At 37.2% G+C, this 17,138-nt stretch overlaps 1 protein-coding gene across 4 annotated transcripts in view; it reads right to left on the bottom strand.

Annotated features, from left to right (window-relative positions):
• Window positions 1-2,473: 2,473 nt before the first annotated feature.
• The window catches only part of TM2D1 (TM2 domain containing 1), a 46,063-nt gene continuing 31,398 nt past the window's right edge, over window positions 2,474-17,138 (bottom strand). The window contains exons 5-7 of one of the 4 annotated variants that reach the window (XM_060410163.1): window positions 15,870-15,943; window positions 4,185-4,314; window positions 2,474-2,794 (exon numbers count right to left, since the gene is read on the bottom strand). In XM_060410163.1, coding sequence (XP_060266146.1) covers window positions 4,204-4,314; window positions 15,870-15,943 — 185 coding nt within the window. In that variant the 3' untranslated portion in view covers window positions 2,474-2,794; window positions 4,185-4,203. Of the gene's footprint in view, window positions 2,795-4,171; window positions 4,315-4,876; window positions 6,211-15,869; window positions 15,944-17,138 lie in introns of those variants that run through there. The other 3 variants (XM_060410171.1, XM_060410180.1, XM_060410183.1) reach the window with 3 other exon arrangements.

Genomic DNA, 17,138 nt, shown 5'->3' on the forward strand with positions numbered 1-17,138 from the left:
AAGAAGGAAGGTGCCAGCACTCTGGGTAACATCTACATTTACGGCATTTGAATGAGAAAGAGGATGTTAAGTCTAATATCTTAGACTTGAACTTTTTAGGCACTGATTTTTCTTTTTCTTTTTTTGTTTTTTGCTAGTTTCCATCTATTTTAGCTTTCGGGCTGCCTATCAGTATAATAATAGCCTAACTCAGCCTTAAGCATCTAGGTTAAAATAAAAGACGTAGAAATTTTTTATAAAACAAACTGTCAAACTAATATTTCTTATAGTCCTAGTGGTCTCATGAAAAAAATGCTGGCTGTAGACATAACAGAATCTTTGAAATCTTAGCGGTCCTTTAGTTTAATACAGTGGAGGTAAGAAATCTTGGATAAAGAGGTACTTCTGGAAATTGTATTCATCTTTTCTGGCTAAAGTAGTACCATTTGTAGGACTTCTCCAGTAGCTCAGTTGGTAGAGAATCCACCTGCAATGCAGGAGACCCCGGTTCGATTCCTAGGTTGGGAAGATCCCCTGGAGAAGTGACAGGCAATCCAGTCGAGTATTCTTGGGCTTCCCTGGCGTTTCAGTTGGTAAAGAATTAGCCCTCAATGTGGGAGATTTGGGTTCAATCCCTGGGTTTGATCCCTGGGTTGGGAAAACCCCTGCAGGAGGGCATGGCAACCCACTCCAGTATTCTTGCCTGGAGAAATCCCATGGACAGAGGAGCCTGGGGGCGCTACAGGCCATGGGGTCGCAAAGAGTGGATCACGACTGAGGACTTTCACAGTACAATTTGTAAATGCTTCTGTAGAACACTGTTTCTATAGTATTGAAAGAATCCTTCCCATTTTACTCTAGAAGGTTTAGGAGTAATCCCGGGAATGACTGAGCTAATCTATCTCACAATTTTGGCCACTGTCCCAAGAGCAGGGTTATCAAACAAAGCGTCTCATACAGAGGCCTTGACATACGATTCCTACACACACTATTAACAGATAGCCATGATAATATAGTGCTGCATGAAACTAAAACAACAGCATTCACGTGCTTTAAATGCATTCACATAAAAAACAAGCAAGACATAAAAAAAAGAATTACATGTATTAGGCAACAGGGAATTACACAAACTGGAAAGACTAAAGAATTTATAGGAATTTATAGTGAAAACAAAATCTAAAGGTTTAAGAGTGTATGGTGAAGGGACTTTATTTCTAGATTTTACCAACAACTATCAGAGTATAGCTTATCTGAATATACTTTTGAGAAGCACCTGCTTTGAAAGAGACTTCCCACCTGGTCAAGGTAACTGTAACAAATTACTTAGGAAGCAAGATTAGTTTGAAGATCTGACTGCAGGTATTTCTCATATAATTGAACTGATATAGCTGTGGAAACCCTACAGACTTTAAAATCTGAGATTAAGTGATCCTGAAGTAAACTTCAAAGCACTGTCTGCAACCAAAGGAATGAGAAAATACTAAAAAATGGGCATCTAGCTTAACCAAAGCCAAAAATATCACTGTGAAAAAGTGGAGCCCAAGGAAATACAAGCTCCTAACAGCAGCGATGTTTGTGTTTTGTTCCCTGCTGCATTCTAGTATCTAGAACAGCTCCTCCCCCATGATAGACACTCAGTATTTTCATTAATGAAAAGCCAGGGGCCCCTCCTGACATATATGAGGAATCAATCCAAATTCACTTCTTGTATCAATACTTAATAATCTCCCACCAACTGGAGAAGCTGTAAGACTAACATATTAGTGAGCTAACTGTACTATATTGTATATTTTTGAGTGAGATGTATATTTTGAGTGATGAAAAATTATGGTTCTTACTTTTGATAAGCCCAGATCCCAGTAATTTTGGAATTGGTATGCCTGTTACTAAAGTAAGATATGACAGTATTATGGAGACGTAACATTTCTTGTATTTCCATCTTCTTAAAACCCTGTGAACACAGTAAGGAAAACCAGTGCTGAAGTACAAGTCCTGCTTCCCCTAGACAATGGTGCATCGCCTAAGACACTTGTGCCGGCATCTGCCGGGCAGTGCTAACAGATGCAAGATATCAATCATCTGCTCCGTGTTCCCACCTTGTCCATCCAGCTTCAAATACAACCACGCTGAGCTACATGAGTCAGCATCTGATCCCTCCAAAAGTTAGTGCATCACTTCTAAAGCAAAAAGGAAAAAGTTCACACTTCAGAGCCCTGAATCACTGGCAGAGCATCCATGGCGCATCAAGGTTTCAGACTCCCTTGAAGATCTTTAGCTCCCTGGATACCAAAGTAAAGACAGATCTGAAAGCTACAAAAAACAAACAAACAAACAAACAGGTGGGTGGTCATATACAGGACTGCAACCCCAAGCAATATAAATGGTATTTGTTCCCACCATGGATTAACTGCCTTGAAGGATCAAAATACAGAATCCAGAAACATTCAACATTTAAGACAGTTTTCTTTTAAAAAAAAAAAAAAGCACTAAAAAATGTGAGTAAGACAAACTTTTATTTTTCAGAAGCGAAAAGGACAAGTGGTGACGTGCCTTTCGAAAAGACATTAATATCAGGGTAATCATCTATCTATCTCATAGAGACAGCAGCCTAAGAAAGACTCTATTATCATACAGCTCTCAAACAAGTTCTATTAAATAAATCTCAGAACAATATGTTTTTAACAAAAACCAACAAAACAAAAACATCGACAACAACAAAAAATTAAAAAGAATCCATAAAGTGGTATTTGAAGAAAGAAAAATCTGAAGTCTTATATATTGAGAGTTCTCTATTAAAATCAAGGAGGCCCAAATCCTAAAACAGAAAAGAAAAAAAAACGTTAAAACACAATCTTTTAAAAGAATCCAATGAGGTTTTTACAGATGCACGTTTTAATGCTTCAGTTATTCAAAACATTTTTCCTTACACTGGGAGCACTTCTGTAAGTACTGCCAGAAATTATACAAATGACAGTGTAGAGATATGCCTTCTCAACAGGCCCTTCAAGTTTTAAATTTGGGTCTGGAATCTCAATTAAATGTTTTTTATAACAGAGCTGCAGAAAATGGTATTGTTTTTTAAATTGCATTTGCTTGCTTTTTACATATTATAACTTTAAAACGGTCTATATACTTTAAGAAGAGAAACAACAACTTACATGTGCAAATAAGGTTATGTGAAATGACACAATCCTTCTCATAAAGTAGGAGTAACAATTTCCAAAGTGAAAATACTTAATACAAAATGAAGTAGTGAGTGGGGACTGGGGTGGGAAGTCGAGAACCACCAGGGAAGGCACAGAAGGCCTAGGTTCTAGATTCAGTCTTGTACTGATTAGCTGTCTATCTTAGTCTCAGCTTCCTTAGGTCTCAATTTCCTCCCTGGGAAGGGGAGGCAGATGGGTGTCTATGCTTTGTTTCAATTTTAAACCCAAAGGCTCTTATACTTTACAAGGAAAGATCTGTCACTGTTCAATCTTCAGGCCAATAACTAGAAAGCATATCCCATAATTTTATTGGGAGAAAAGAAAAAAAATCTACCCTAAAGGCAAAATTATACTTCATATCCTATTTATACACGAAACACAGAGAGTGAATGATTATTCTCTTCCTGGCTTCTAGAAGCTCTCTCTGAACAGAGTCAACTGAAAATCCTAGGATTATGACCGCCAAAACATCCAGCCTGTGTTTCTCTCTGCCTTACTGAAAGCTGCTAGACAGTTCTAAGGTCAACAAATTATTTTTGTGGGCAGGACCAAACTTCAGGTTAAAATAAGTACTTATAGTAGTTTCAGGGTTGAAACTCCATCAACTTTCAGGTTTAGGAAAGGAGAAGAGAAGAATGAAGTTTAAAGATCATACTGATCCTAAGAAGGACAGACAGTAGAAAAAAATATACTTTATTATCTATAACACATACTTTCATCATAACCATTATATAAACCTTTGCGCTCTTTTTGCTTTGATGTTATTTTTTCCTTGTGAACTTTGTCCTTTAACTATATTTACTACAAAGAAGCAATATGAATTGTGAACTGCAAGAGCTACGTGCATATACAAAAATGCTTTATAAAAAGTTAAACCTGTATTTCCTGATTAGCAAAAATACAGGTTTACAACACTAGATGATCTCTTAAATCTCCCCGGGTTCTCAAATTCTCGTAATTTTATAAAGATAAGTAAGATTACATACACGTATCACTTACTGTTTCTTTTAAACAGTATTCATGGATATGACTGTGTTTTCCTAAATGTCTCATTGGTAATACTCAGTCTTGTAAGTCTGGTTCCATAGTAATCTATAATGTAACTACTTCCATCTGAAGGTCCAACAATCTAGAAGAGAAAATTTGCAAATTACCCATTTTACAGAAGATCCTTAAAAAATATTTTGAGTTTACTTCTCTCAGGCGTTAATAAAATTACTTCAGTAGCACCAGAAATATAACCTAAACTAACTCAAGGAAAAAAAGTAATTTAGTAGCTCATGCAGCTGAAAAGGACACTAGGGAAGCTCACAGGATTAAGAGAGCTGGGGGAGCTAAGGCCTCAAGAACTGAAAGGCCACACACATGAGGCCCTTGGTTTGGCCTCCCTGCATTTATTCCACAGACACGTGCTCCCAACTGGTTGCCAACTTCTAGATACATATCTTGGCAGTTTCCAATAGAATGTAAAATTTTCTTCCTCAGTATATATACATCAATTTCAGGGAAGATCTTTGACTGATGCGCCTGGTTTTTATGCCTGTTGCTGAACAAATTACTATATCCAAGGGAACAGGATGCGTATTGGCCAAGCCAGGCTCCCTCTGGGAGATGATATAATATGACTGACAGTCTACCAGAACCACATGGAATGGAAAAGGAAGAAATAAACTGACACACACACACACTCATCCTAGGAGTCTTGTCCATTTAATCACATTTGTGACAATCCACTTAACATGACCTCTACAACTTATCCTTTAAGATAATAATCTTCAAACTGCAGCCTTGGGGGTACACAGGGATTTACAAAGGAATATGCAGGCCCAGATAGCTGCAAGGGAATCCATTTTGAGATCCTTAATTCACATCAATACTCTTTGTGAAAATGACACACCTGATATCACACTAGAATAAAAGCATCATGCTAGGTCCCAAGCCCACTTCCCTTTCCCTGTGGTCCTTTCTTCAACTTGGCAACAGTAAAGCATACCTTCCCCATCAAAATACACTGAGTCTCATGATGGCATATTGCCTTAAGGTATAAAAATCTCTGATTTGTCGAAGAAGGGGATAATTCAAAATACTGAAGTCAGGCATGTCTTTTAATCAAGAGTCCAAAAATACTCTCTGTCACTGTTTAAAAGATGCAGTCCTAGTAAAATTTGACTTTTTTTTAGCTTACAAATGATTGGCTAATATCTGTAACATGTTCATGCTATTTTGATCAAACTGTATATCAATAATTACATTAAGTGGATATTTTAAATTCTATGCTATTTGTATTCTGTGGATACATTTTAAAATGGATGTAACAGTTTTATTTAAATAAGTCAATATTTGCAAACTAGAAATGATATCCTTTGCAACTTTTCAAGCTTATGATGGAAAACTGAAATGTCAACTTGAAACATTCGAGGATAGGGGTTTCTTAAGAAAAAAATTCTTTTAGGGGTTATGCAACTGAAGTTTGAAGAACACTACTATAGAGCATTCATCATTTTAAAGATAAATTTGGTTTTAAAGGCTATTCAACAAATAGTTAATTCCTACAGTCCAGGCACCATGCTAGACATTATACACAGAACAGTGAATAAGACAATCTACCAACAGGGAGTTTATTCTAGTGAACTATAAATGTTAATATTCAAATAATACTAGATACCTTGCTAGGTGCTATCATGTACTTGAACTTCCTCCAAAGATCAAATTGCTTTGTCTTGAGATTTATGAATGTGATTAATGAATTTAAATAAAAATTAAAACATCTTCAATGGCAAAGTCACAGAGGAAACTAGTACGTGTATTAAGCACAGAAAGAAAAGAATGGGTGACTAGAATTTACAACATGTTTTGAGACTCTACAAAAGAAACAAAGAAAAAGGAAAGCCTAGCAAGTAGAAATAGGTTAAATCACATGGTTAAAAACTGGCCTAACCTGGAATATCTGCGTAGATTGGAACAAGACCTTTGCCCTATTATCTTCTTCTTCCTATGCCATCTCCTCTGACACTCTCACTTACTTCTGTTAAAAAAAAAAAAAAGATCTCAAAAGTTGAAAATAAGGAAAAAAGATGATTGGATAGCCTTTTACTATCATGCATTTCTAATAAGCCTGCCCACAGCTCATTTGACTTTCTCAGGAAATGTAACTATTTAACTAAAAATTGATTAGCGCCCAGATGTTTTTAGTCTTGGCAAGTTAGCAGTTAAGGTATAGAAGAATGATACATTGTCTTGGTCTTTTGTTCCCCCTGTCCTGTAGATAAGTTAGCCCTAAAGATTACAGTTTTATTACCTGGTAATACATGGTCCAATTTTGTATATAATTTAGCAATCTTATTATAGCATTTCTTTCCCTTCAAACTATGTAATTCTGGCTCCTCAACAACTGATTCTATTGTGATAGATCCTCTTTCCACAGATTTGATTCAGCCTGGGCATGTAATCAATCACCAATGAGATGACAATCTATGAGACAAGTTCAATGGGAGGCTTATCTGCTTTTAAGAAGGTGTGTGTGAGAGGAAAAAAGGGCTTTTCCATTTCTGAAAGTAAAGATACAAGAAGTGATCCTAACCAATGGAACTGAAGATAGCAAAGGGAAGGAAGGAAGAAGGGAAGAAAAGAGGGAGAGAAGGAAGGGAAGGAGGGAATAAAGGATTTGGGTCTTTAAGTTCTAAATTAACAAATCTTAGAATTACCAAATCTCCAGATTCTTGGTATAAAAGATGTACGGCCATTTGTTCACTGACAACAAAGTATGAAACCTAAAATTATGTTTATTTCTCTGCTAAGAAATAGCCTGAAGCCAAATTCTACTTCTTGAAGTATTTCTGTTTGATAAGCTGGGGCAGATTTCTGAAATCTATGGGGAGAAGAAAGACCACTTGACAATTAATGGACCAATAGGTTGCTACAGGCCTTCATCTTCCAAGAGGGGAATCAGGAGGGCCACTATGCTGTGAAAAGCTATTTATTCTATACAAAGGGGTGTAACGTATCTTGTGTGAGAAGCCCTAAAGCCATAAGAAAGCAACTTCATATCCTTCTATATGAGTTTCCTGAGGCTACAGTAACAAATAACCGCAAAATCAATGGATTAAAACAATAGACATTTACTCTCACAGTTCTGGACCCCGTAAGTCTAAAATCAAGGTATCAGTAAAGCCACATGCCCTGCAGAGACTCTGGGGGAGGATCCATTCTAAGGCATCCCTTGGCATTGCTTGGCTTCTGGCCACATCACCTTGATCTCTTGGGGTGAAGGTCTTTACATCACCTTCTTTACTGTGTGTGTGTCTGTGTCTTTTCTACTGCCTCCTATAAGGACACTTGTCATTGGATTTAGGGCCCATCCAGATAATATAAAATAATCTCTTCATATCAAAATTTAATCACATCTGCAGAGACCCTTTTTCCAAATAAGACAATATTCACAGGTTCCGGGGATTTGATACAGGCATCTTTCGTCTTATCATACCCTTATTCTATGAAGATCGCTGGTGGTGGTTTGGAGGAATTGGGTGAAATTTAATTTCTTTCCTGTCATTACTGATTGTTTTCAACCATGAAATTTTATTTGCAGCTTAAATGCAAAAAAACCCACTTTGAATTGTTTACCTAAAGAAGTAAGCTTTTCAATAGGTGGAAAGTCTATAACAAGAATAATAAATCAGAAAACTCTAGAAGTTCACATTAAAGAATGTTAAGCAGTGATCACAAAATTTCCTGTTTTTCTGTTCTTAATCTTTCATCTCCACTATCAGTTCAGTTCAGTTCAGTTCAGTTCAGCTGCTCAGCTGTGTCCAACTCTTTGCAACTCCATGAACCGAAGCAAGCCAGCCCTCCCTGTCCATCATCAGCTCCTGGAGTTTACCCAAACCCATGTCCATTGAGTTGGTGATGCCATCCAACCATCTCATCCTCTGTCGTCCCCTTCTCCTCCTGCCCTCAATCTTTCCCAGCATCAGGGTCTTTTCCAATGAGTCAGCTCTTTGCATCAGGTGGCCAAAGTACTGGAGTTTCAGCTTCATATCAGTCCTTCCAATGAACACCCAGGACTGATCTCCTTTAGGATGGACTGGTTGGATCTCCGTGCAGTCCAAGGGACTCTCAAGAGTCCTCCAACACCACAGTTCAAAAGCATCAATTCTTCGGTGCTCAGCTTTCTTTATAGTCCAACTCTCACATCCATACATGACCATAGCCTTGACTAGACGGACCTTTGTTGGCAAAGTAATGTCTCTGCTTTTGAATATGCTGTCTAGGTTGGTCATAACTTTCCTTCCAAGGAGTAAGCATCTTTTAATTTCATGGCTGTAATCAACATCTGCAGTGATTTTGGAGCCCCAAAAAATAAACTCAGCCACTGTTTCCCCATCTATTTACCATGAAGTGATGGGACTGGATGCCATGATCTCAGTTTTCTGAATGTTGAGCTTTAAGCCAACTTTTTCACTCTCCTCTTTCACTTTCATCAAGAGGCTCTGTAGTTCTTCTTCACTTTCTGCCATAAGGGTGGTGTCATCTGCATATCTGAGGTTATTGATATTTCTCCCAGCAATTGTGATTCCAGCTTGTGCTTCCTCCAGCCCAGCGTTTCTCATGATGTACTCTGCATAAAAGTTAAATAAGCAGGGTGACAATATACAGCCTTGACATACTCCTTTTCCTATTTGGAACCAGTCTGTTGTTCCATGTCCAGTTCTAACTGTTGCTTCCTGACCTGCATACAGATTTCTCAAGAGGCAGGTCAGGTGGTCTGGTATTCCTAACTCTTCCAGAATTTTCCAGTTTATTGTGATCCACACAGTCAAAGGCTTTGGCACAGTCAATAAAGCAGAAATAGATGTTTCTCTGGAACTCTGTTGCTTTTTCCATGATCCAGCGGATGTTGGCAATTTGATCTCTGGTTCCTCTGCCTCTTCTAAAACCAGCTTGAACATCTGGAAATTTACGTATTGCTGAAGCCTGGCTTGGAGAATTTTGAGCATCACTTTACTAGCTTGTGAGATGAGTGCAATTGTGCGGTAGTTTGAGCATTCTTTGGTTACCAGTAAGTACTTTTAAACCTAAACTTTATCAAACAGATGTGATCCCTTGGTTACTTACTGGCTTTGCCTTGTTGTTGAAGTCAGATGGCTTAGATAACTCAAATATCTTAAAATTTAAAATATTATGATGAATTAATGAGTGAAGGACAAAAACAAACACTTCATGCAATTCTATCAATGTATCATTTTACTATCTAATCCATTTAAGAGTTTCTTCCATATAAAGAATGTAAATATTAACACTGGCAAGATCATCTCATCTCCTGAAGATCTATTAACCTGGTGAAAAAGTAAAATGACACAGCTGTCTGCAATTAGAGGATAATGATGCAACCCGTGTCCATCCCAATTCTCCAAAGAAGTAAATTCCCATTCTCTTAAAAGTTAAATTACATGTTTGTGTCCAGAGCTGACTTCTATGTCATTAATTTTAATATGAGACCATTAAAAAATCTAATTACTCACATTTTAATTAAGCACTAAAATTTCCACACAGTGCCAGAAATTATACAGTCAGATTCCCTGACTTCATTTGACTTAAACACTGATTAATATTAATCCTAAATGACCATTATAAACATCATTCCTCAAGAAATGAACAAGATTCAGCATTCTATCTCCTGAGGAAAACACAACATTGGGCTCAGTCTCAGGACTACTTTGTTTTTTGAACATTCCTTTCATTCACTAAATAAAAATCTGCCCACAGGTAAGTGAACTAAGTGAAATCTACCTAGTTAAGATCATGTGACAAAGCAGAGACTACCCAAATTATCATCAGTTCCCTCAGTTTTCCAGGTCATTTCCCCAATATATCACTCCAGAGTTAAATAAATAAGAAAACTTGTTGGAACACTTGGTATCTAGTTTTTATATCAGAGAAGGCAATGGCACCCCACTTCAGTACTCTTGCCTGGAAAATCCCATGGACAGAGGAGCCTGGTGGGCTGCAGTCCATGGGGTCACTAAGAGTTGGACATGACTGAGCGACTTCACTTTCACTTTCATGCACTGGAGAAGGAAATGGCAAACCACTCCAGGGTTCTTGCCTGGAGAATCCCAGAGACAGGGGAGCCTGGTAGGCTGCCATCTATGGGGTCGCACAGAGTCGGACACGACTGAAGTGACTTAGCAGCAGCAGCAGCAGCAGCAGCAGCAGCAGCAGCAGCAGTTTTTATATATTGCTGTCCTACAGCTAGTGAATTATCAAGGACATTGACCAACATTTCTAGTACTGGAAACAGATTTAGAGTGATTACACATCTAGTCCTTCTTTTGATCAAGACCACGTATTTCATGGAGCAAGGGCACAGGTTATGTCTTTGACAAAATCAACTGGCTTACACAGAAGTGAACCTATAACCTGAATCTTACTTATGCTCTGAACTGAAAAGCCTAGGCTCTTAAAATTTCAGTAAAATTCAAGAATTTAGACAAGATAAAATCAAGACAACTCTTTTATCTTCAGCCTGCAGTTCCCAAGGAGACATATATATATATATATTGGCTGCCCAGCATGGCTTATGGCTTATGGGATTTTAGTTCCCTGATCATGGACTGAAATAGGTCCTTGGCAGTGAGAGCACGGAGTCCTAACCACTGGACTGCCAGAGAATTTCTCCAATGAGATATTTCTGATAATAAGTGGGATGTTATTCTCACAACACTTCTGAGAGAGTAAGATTCTAAGTTTCTTTAGGGCAAGGACCCCAACTTATACCTAAATGGTGCTAAGTCATTTTCACTTATGGTATAAAACCTACTATTTATACTTTATCATACCAACTTTTATTTTTTTGTTCATTAGCTCATGTGCCCTATGAAGTTTATAACTTTAAAGACCTAAAGAAAAGCACTCACTTTTTAAAAACAACCATTTTTAGCCTATCTTCCCTATAATTGGCACAAAGACACACTTTTCACAAGTTACACTGCATTCAGCTCAAATCAGCAAAAATTTTGAGAGAATATGTTGAGCATACTATTAGTACTACAGGTGATTAATAAAATTAATCATTAGTTAATTAAATCAATTATTAATTAATTAACAATTGAATTTAAAATTAATTATTTTCCCCAAGGAATTCATGTGTGAAAAATCAAACCTGATGTGTAAAAGCTAAAAAAAAAAAAATACAAAAACCATATATAACCCAGTGCTAAAATGAGTTACATATGTGTGTGTATTCAGTGGCTCAGTTGTGTCTGACTCTTTGCAACCCCATGGACTGTAGCCTATCAGACTCCTTTGTCCATGGAATTTTCCAGGCAAGAACACTGGAGAGGGCTACCATTTCCTACTCCAAGGGATCTTCCTGACCCAGGGATCAAACTCACGCTTCTTGCGTCTTCTGCACTGGCGGGTGGATTTTTTACCACTGCACCACCTGGGAAGCTCCCCAACTTACATATATTAAATGCCAAACTAATGAGATATTTAATAAATTTATTTATAAAATTAAAACTCTCTTGGAGATTATATTGCTTTGTATATTTTGCTACTTACACAGTTAATAGTCTTTTAAGGAAATCTACTCTGCAATGTTGACAGGAATGAAAATGAACTTTTAAAAATCATCACAAAGAATCTTGACATACTTCACTTTAACGACTTTCTACATTCCAACACATATTTCCATTTTCCCTCTACCCATCTTCACCTTTCTGATTTGTGGCTGTTTGGTCTCTACTTAACAGAATAAATTTTCTTTTCTTTCTGTTGGTGAAGTACACATCAGTGGTTTTGATATAAATAAAAATGTTCATTGTGGGAGTGGGAAAAGAGGTTTAAATAAAATCAAATATTCTCATATTTTTTCTGATAAAAAGACCAAATTACCTAATTTATCCTTCACGATATGTTTGAATATATGTAAGCATAAAATTAGTGCTTTAAAATTTTCAGACCTTCCTTATGAATAACTATATACACAGCAGTTATACACAAAGTTGCCTATAACTGAAAAATTGTATGTTATACATGTACCACTGATTTAAACTCTGTTGAACACACAAAACAAATGAATTAATTCTATGTATTGTTTTATACCATTCATTCACACAGTGCTATTTGCATATTTTTTAAGAAACAAAAATAAGAAAAGACTTCAAAAGTTTACTAACAGATAAACTCATGAAAGCATTTTTAGTAAGTATAGATATATTTAAAGCTTACTTACCTTAGTAATATATGCATTAGACTTTATATTGTTTCAGTTCAAAGATGAAATAACCAGACCTATTTTTTTAAGGAGGATTTTCCTGGATTTTTCTTATAAACACTGTGAAGTAAAGTATGTTTTTATAGGTTTTGAGTTCATGCACAATATAGCTCTGGGATCATAGCCCCAAAGAAAAAACTCTGCAATTCATTGAGGAATAATACTTGATGGTAAAAAGGAAAGAATTAGGGGTGGAGAAAATAAAGAAGAAAAAAGAATAAACAAAGATGATAGAATGCAAAAGGTTTATGAGAAATTGAAAAAGCATATCCAAGACAAAAATATTAACATAACTTATGATATTTAAAGTAAAAACTTACTTGACTGAAAAAATAATTCTCTAAAACTAATACAGTCAATATCACCTGTCAAATATATTAAACAACAGGTAGAATAAAGCTATGTATCTTATTTGGCTACTTTTGAAAAATGACTAATTTTTCCCCTGGTCTGAAAGCAGTCTACAGTGGTCATCCCTATTAAATGTCTTATTTAGGGAAACCTAGTGCCAAGCCAGGCTTCAGCAACACGTGAACCGTGAACTTCCTGATGTTCAAGCTGGTTTAGAAGAGGCAGAGGAACCAGAGATCAAATTGCCAACATCCGCTGGATCATCTAAAAAGCAAGAGAGTTCCAAAAAAATATCTATTTCTGCTTTATTGACTATGCCAAAGCCTTTGACTGTGTGGATCACAATAAACTGTGGAAAATTCTGAAACAGATGGGAATACAGACCACCTGACCTGCCTCTTGAGAAATCTGTATGCAGGTCAGGAAACAGCAGTTAGAACTGGACATGGAACAACAGACTGGTTCCAAATAGGAAAGGGAGTACGTCAAGGCTGTATATTGTCACCCTGCTTATTTAACTTTTATGCAGAGTACATCATGAGAAACGCTGGACTGGAAGAAACACAAGCTGGAATCAAGATTGCCGGGAGAAATATCAATAACCTCAGATATGCAGATGACATCACTCTTATGGCAGAAAGTGAAGAGGAACTAGAAAGCCTCTTGATGAAAGTGAAAGAGGAGAGTGAAAAAGTTGGCCTAAAGCTCAACATTCAGAAAACGAAGATCATGGCATCTGGTCCCATCACTTCATGGGAAATAGATGGGGAAACAGTGGAAGCAGTGTCAGACTTTATTTTTGGGGGCTCCAAAATCACTGCAGATGGTGATTGCAGCCATGAAATTAAAAGATGCTTACTCCTTGGAAGAAGAGTTATGACCAACCTAGATAGTATATTCAAAAGCAGACATTACTTTGCCGACTAAGGTCCGTCTAGTCAAGGCTATGGTTTTTCCTGTGGTCATGTATGGATGTGAGAGTTGGACTGTGAAGAAGGCTGAGCGCCGAACAATTGATGCTTTTGAACTGTGGTGCTGGAGAAGACTCTTGAGAGTCCCTTGGACTGCAAGGAGATCCAACCAGTCCATTCTGAAGGAGATCAGCCCTGGGATTTCTTTGGAAGGAATGATGCCGAGGCTGAAACTCCAGTACTTTGGCCACCTCATGCGAAGAGTTGACTCATTGGAAAAGACTCTGATGCTGGGAGGGATCGGGGGAAGGAGGAGAAGGGGACGACAGAGGATGAGATGGCTGGATGGCATCACTGACTCGATGGACGTGAGTCTGAGTGAACTTCGGAAGTTGGTGATGGACAGGGAGGCCTGGCATGCTGCGATTCATGGGGTCGCAAAGAGTCGGACACGACTGAGTGACTGAACTGAACTGAGTATAGAAATTCAAACATTCTAAATCTACCTCAATAATTTGTTGATGTGATAGTCTCAACTCTAGATATTTAAGAAAAGAACTATTAGTTCTGAAAAGTTCATGTATATGTGTACCAGAAAATAGTGGCTGAATCAACAAATAAGCTCTATCATTTGACATAAATATAGCTACAAAGCACTGATATCACTAAAGAAAAAACCTAGTGTGAAATATTAACTAAATGGTTGGGTTTTAAAGACATTGAATTCTGTATACCTTAAAGAATCCCAATAGTACATTAAATTCCTTGGATCCTCATTTAAGTGAGAAACCCATTTCCAAGCATATGTGCAGAAGAACCTTAGCCTCTTCATGCCTGCTTGCCTGTCCCACAGTCAGAGAAGGCAGGATATTTGGTTAGGCATATGTTTATGAATAAAGACAGGAAAATTCCAACTTTAAAACCAAATATTTTCCTTGTTTAATTCTGGTATCTTATTGGTCCATATGTCGCCTCCTCCTCACAGTATGGTCCCCTCCTCACAGTATGTTACCAAAAATCTCCTAGATTTTGACTTTCTTTTAGAGCATAAGGATAACATCAAGCAGACAGAATTAAGGAATGGAAATACTGTATGAAAAGAAGAGCAAAACTGATGATAATCTAAATACACACTGACACACTTGCTGAAGACATTAGGTGCTCCATAAATGCTTACTGAAATGCTGTTTTGTGACACTTGTTGTGATAAATTCATCTCTTCTCTAATTTAAGAATCCCCCAGAGTTAACCACAACCAGTTCAGTATAATTTAGTAGGAAATATCTGGTGGACTTTTGAATGCTTAAGGTTAACATTTCACAAACCTCTGAAGCAGGAGAAAACAAAGCTAACACAGAGAAGCAGAGATGAAGAGGAGAGTGGTGAGCACATCATTTGACTGCATGGATTTGGTCTTGTCCAAGACCAGCCCCACTCCTGGATTTTCCAGAGTGCTCCCAGACATTCCTGTTTTCTTTTTTGGCTGCAGCTAGCTGGATTTCAATTTCTACAATTTGCAACCAAGAGAAAATGGCAACCCACTCCAGTGTTCTTGCCTGGAGAATCCCAGGGACGGGGGAGCCTGGTGGGCTCCTGTCTACGGGGTCGCACAGAGCTGGACCCGACTGATGCAACTTAGCAGCAGCAGCAGCTGAATTTCAGTTTCTACAATTTGCAACCAAGAGAATACTAGTATAGAGAACCTGCCCAGTGCAAAAAAATTTTGTTTCTGCCTCTACATATTCATACATAAATACAAGACTCCCACCAGTATCCTTTTATAGTGAGTGACAATGCAGCTCTAACAGGAAAAGAGACAGTAAGTTGGAAATATTGATAACCTTAATCCCTCTTAGAGGTTCATAATACAAATTTTTAAGCTTCTGAGAAGTTCTCCAGTATCTCAGTAGCACTCATATTTACAAATCATATTTGAGCACAGGTCCTTTTTAAAGAAGTTCTTACGTCTTTTAGAACTACTAATTGAGCTCAGGTTGGCAAAGGCCACTTGAAAACATGGCCATGGATCCTTTAGATCTAGCATCTGAAGAAAAATGAAAAAGCTTTCTAACATACTTAAAATGTACCTCAGAACTCAAATTTGAATGTAAAAGTAGTTCATCTTCTAGACTGAAACTAACTCACCTGCATTGAAATAAGAATGAAATCAATTAGGCTCCCAATTCCACAAAACCCCACAGTGCAAAACTTTAACAAACCTGGAAAAGAAGATAAAGTCATTTACAACCTGGAAAGCCTTATACATATTAATAAACTTTTCCATTTCCCAATAAATCATTGCATATACCACAAACGCTTTATATCAAGAGTATAAAATTAACACTTAAAAAAAATCAAATCTTCACCTAAAAATATGAGAAAAGTTTAAAAGACCCTCTACATAGAAAAACTACAAAAAATGATTCATTCACTTTAACAATCTGAAGTAAAAACTCAATGTAATCTTACAAAACTCAAGAGAAAAGGCCTAAGAAAATGAATCTTTAAATCTTAGCACATAGAACTACAGAACATCTTTTAGTCCTAAACCCTTATATATGTACACTTAATACACTGTAGATACAAATTTTAATATATATTTATAGTAGAAAGTTAAACACTGTCAAGGCATAAAAAAGTAATCTGGAAAAAATTACACTGAACTTTTAATTAAGTAGCAAAATGCTATTAGTAACCCAATTATCTTCAATTTATCCTATACGTTTTTCCTAAGCATCTTATGTTTATTATTAGCTCTATAGTCAAAATCACCAATTCTGTGTACACCTCTGTCCTTGGCTCCAACCTTAGAGCTACGGTACTAAAACAGATGATAACAGAGCATAGAATCTAGGACATGTAACAATACAGCATAAAAACATGATGATGGAATCAGAAGAGGCAGATTGAGGGTGGAGGGTGGGATGAGTAATCTCTCTTCTATATTTAAACCTGAGCTGCTCTCCAGACATCCCATTTGAGATATAAAGATGATATGAAGCAAGACTCTTCGTGAAAGGGTAGTTCTAAGCATCAACTACAAACAGATGCCAGCTAAAATTGTAAGAATGGATGAGACCACCTCCTGGCACACATTTGGAAATATGCAAGCAAGACTGAAATAGCTAGGTAAATTAGATGATTCCCTATCCCCCCCTCATTAGTATTAGATATACAGCAGAACAATGTTCTAAGTACTGGGATAACACATGCTGGAAATAATTTCTAAAATATTAAAATATAGACACTACATAAAATAATGCTTTTGGTTCTCTCCAAAACACTTATCACCTACCTCATATTTCACATTTGTTTACCATCTGTCTCACGGAAGTCCCCTTAGAGAAGGGTCTTTTATCTGTCTTGTTTACTTCCGTGTCCTTAGTACCTACAACATTGCCTGGCACATGGGAG

Source organism: Ovis aries, chromosome 1 (genome assembly GCF_016772045.2).
Source record: "Ovis aries strain OAR_USU_Benz2616 breed Rambouillet chromosome 1, ARS-UI_Ramb_v3.0, whole genome shotgun sequence".
Classification (NCBI taxonomy): Eukaryota; Metazoa; Chordata; class Mammalia; order Artiodactyla; family Bovidae; genus Ovis; species Ovis aries.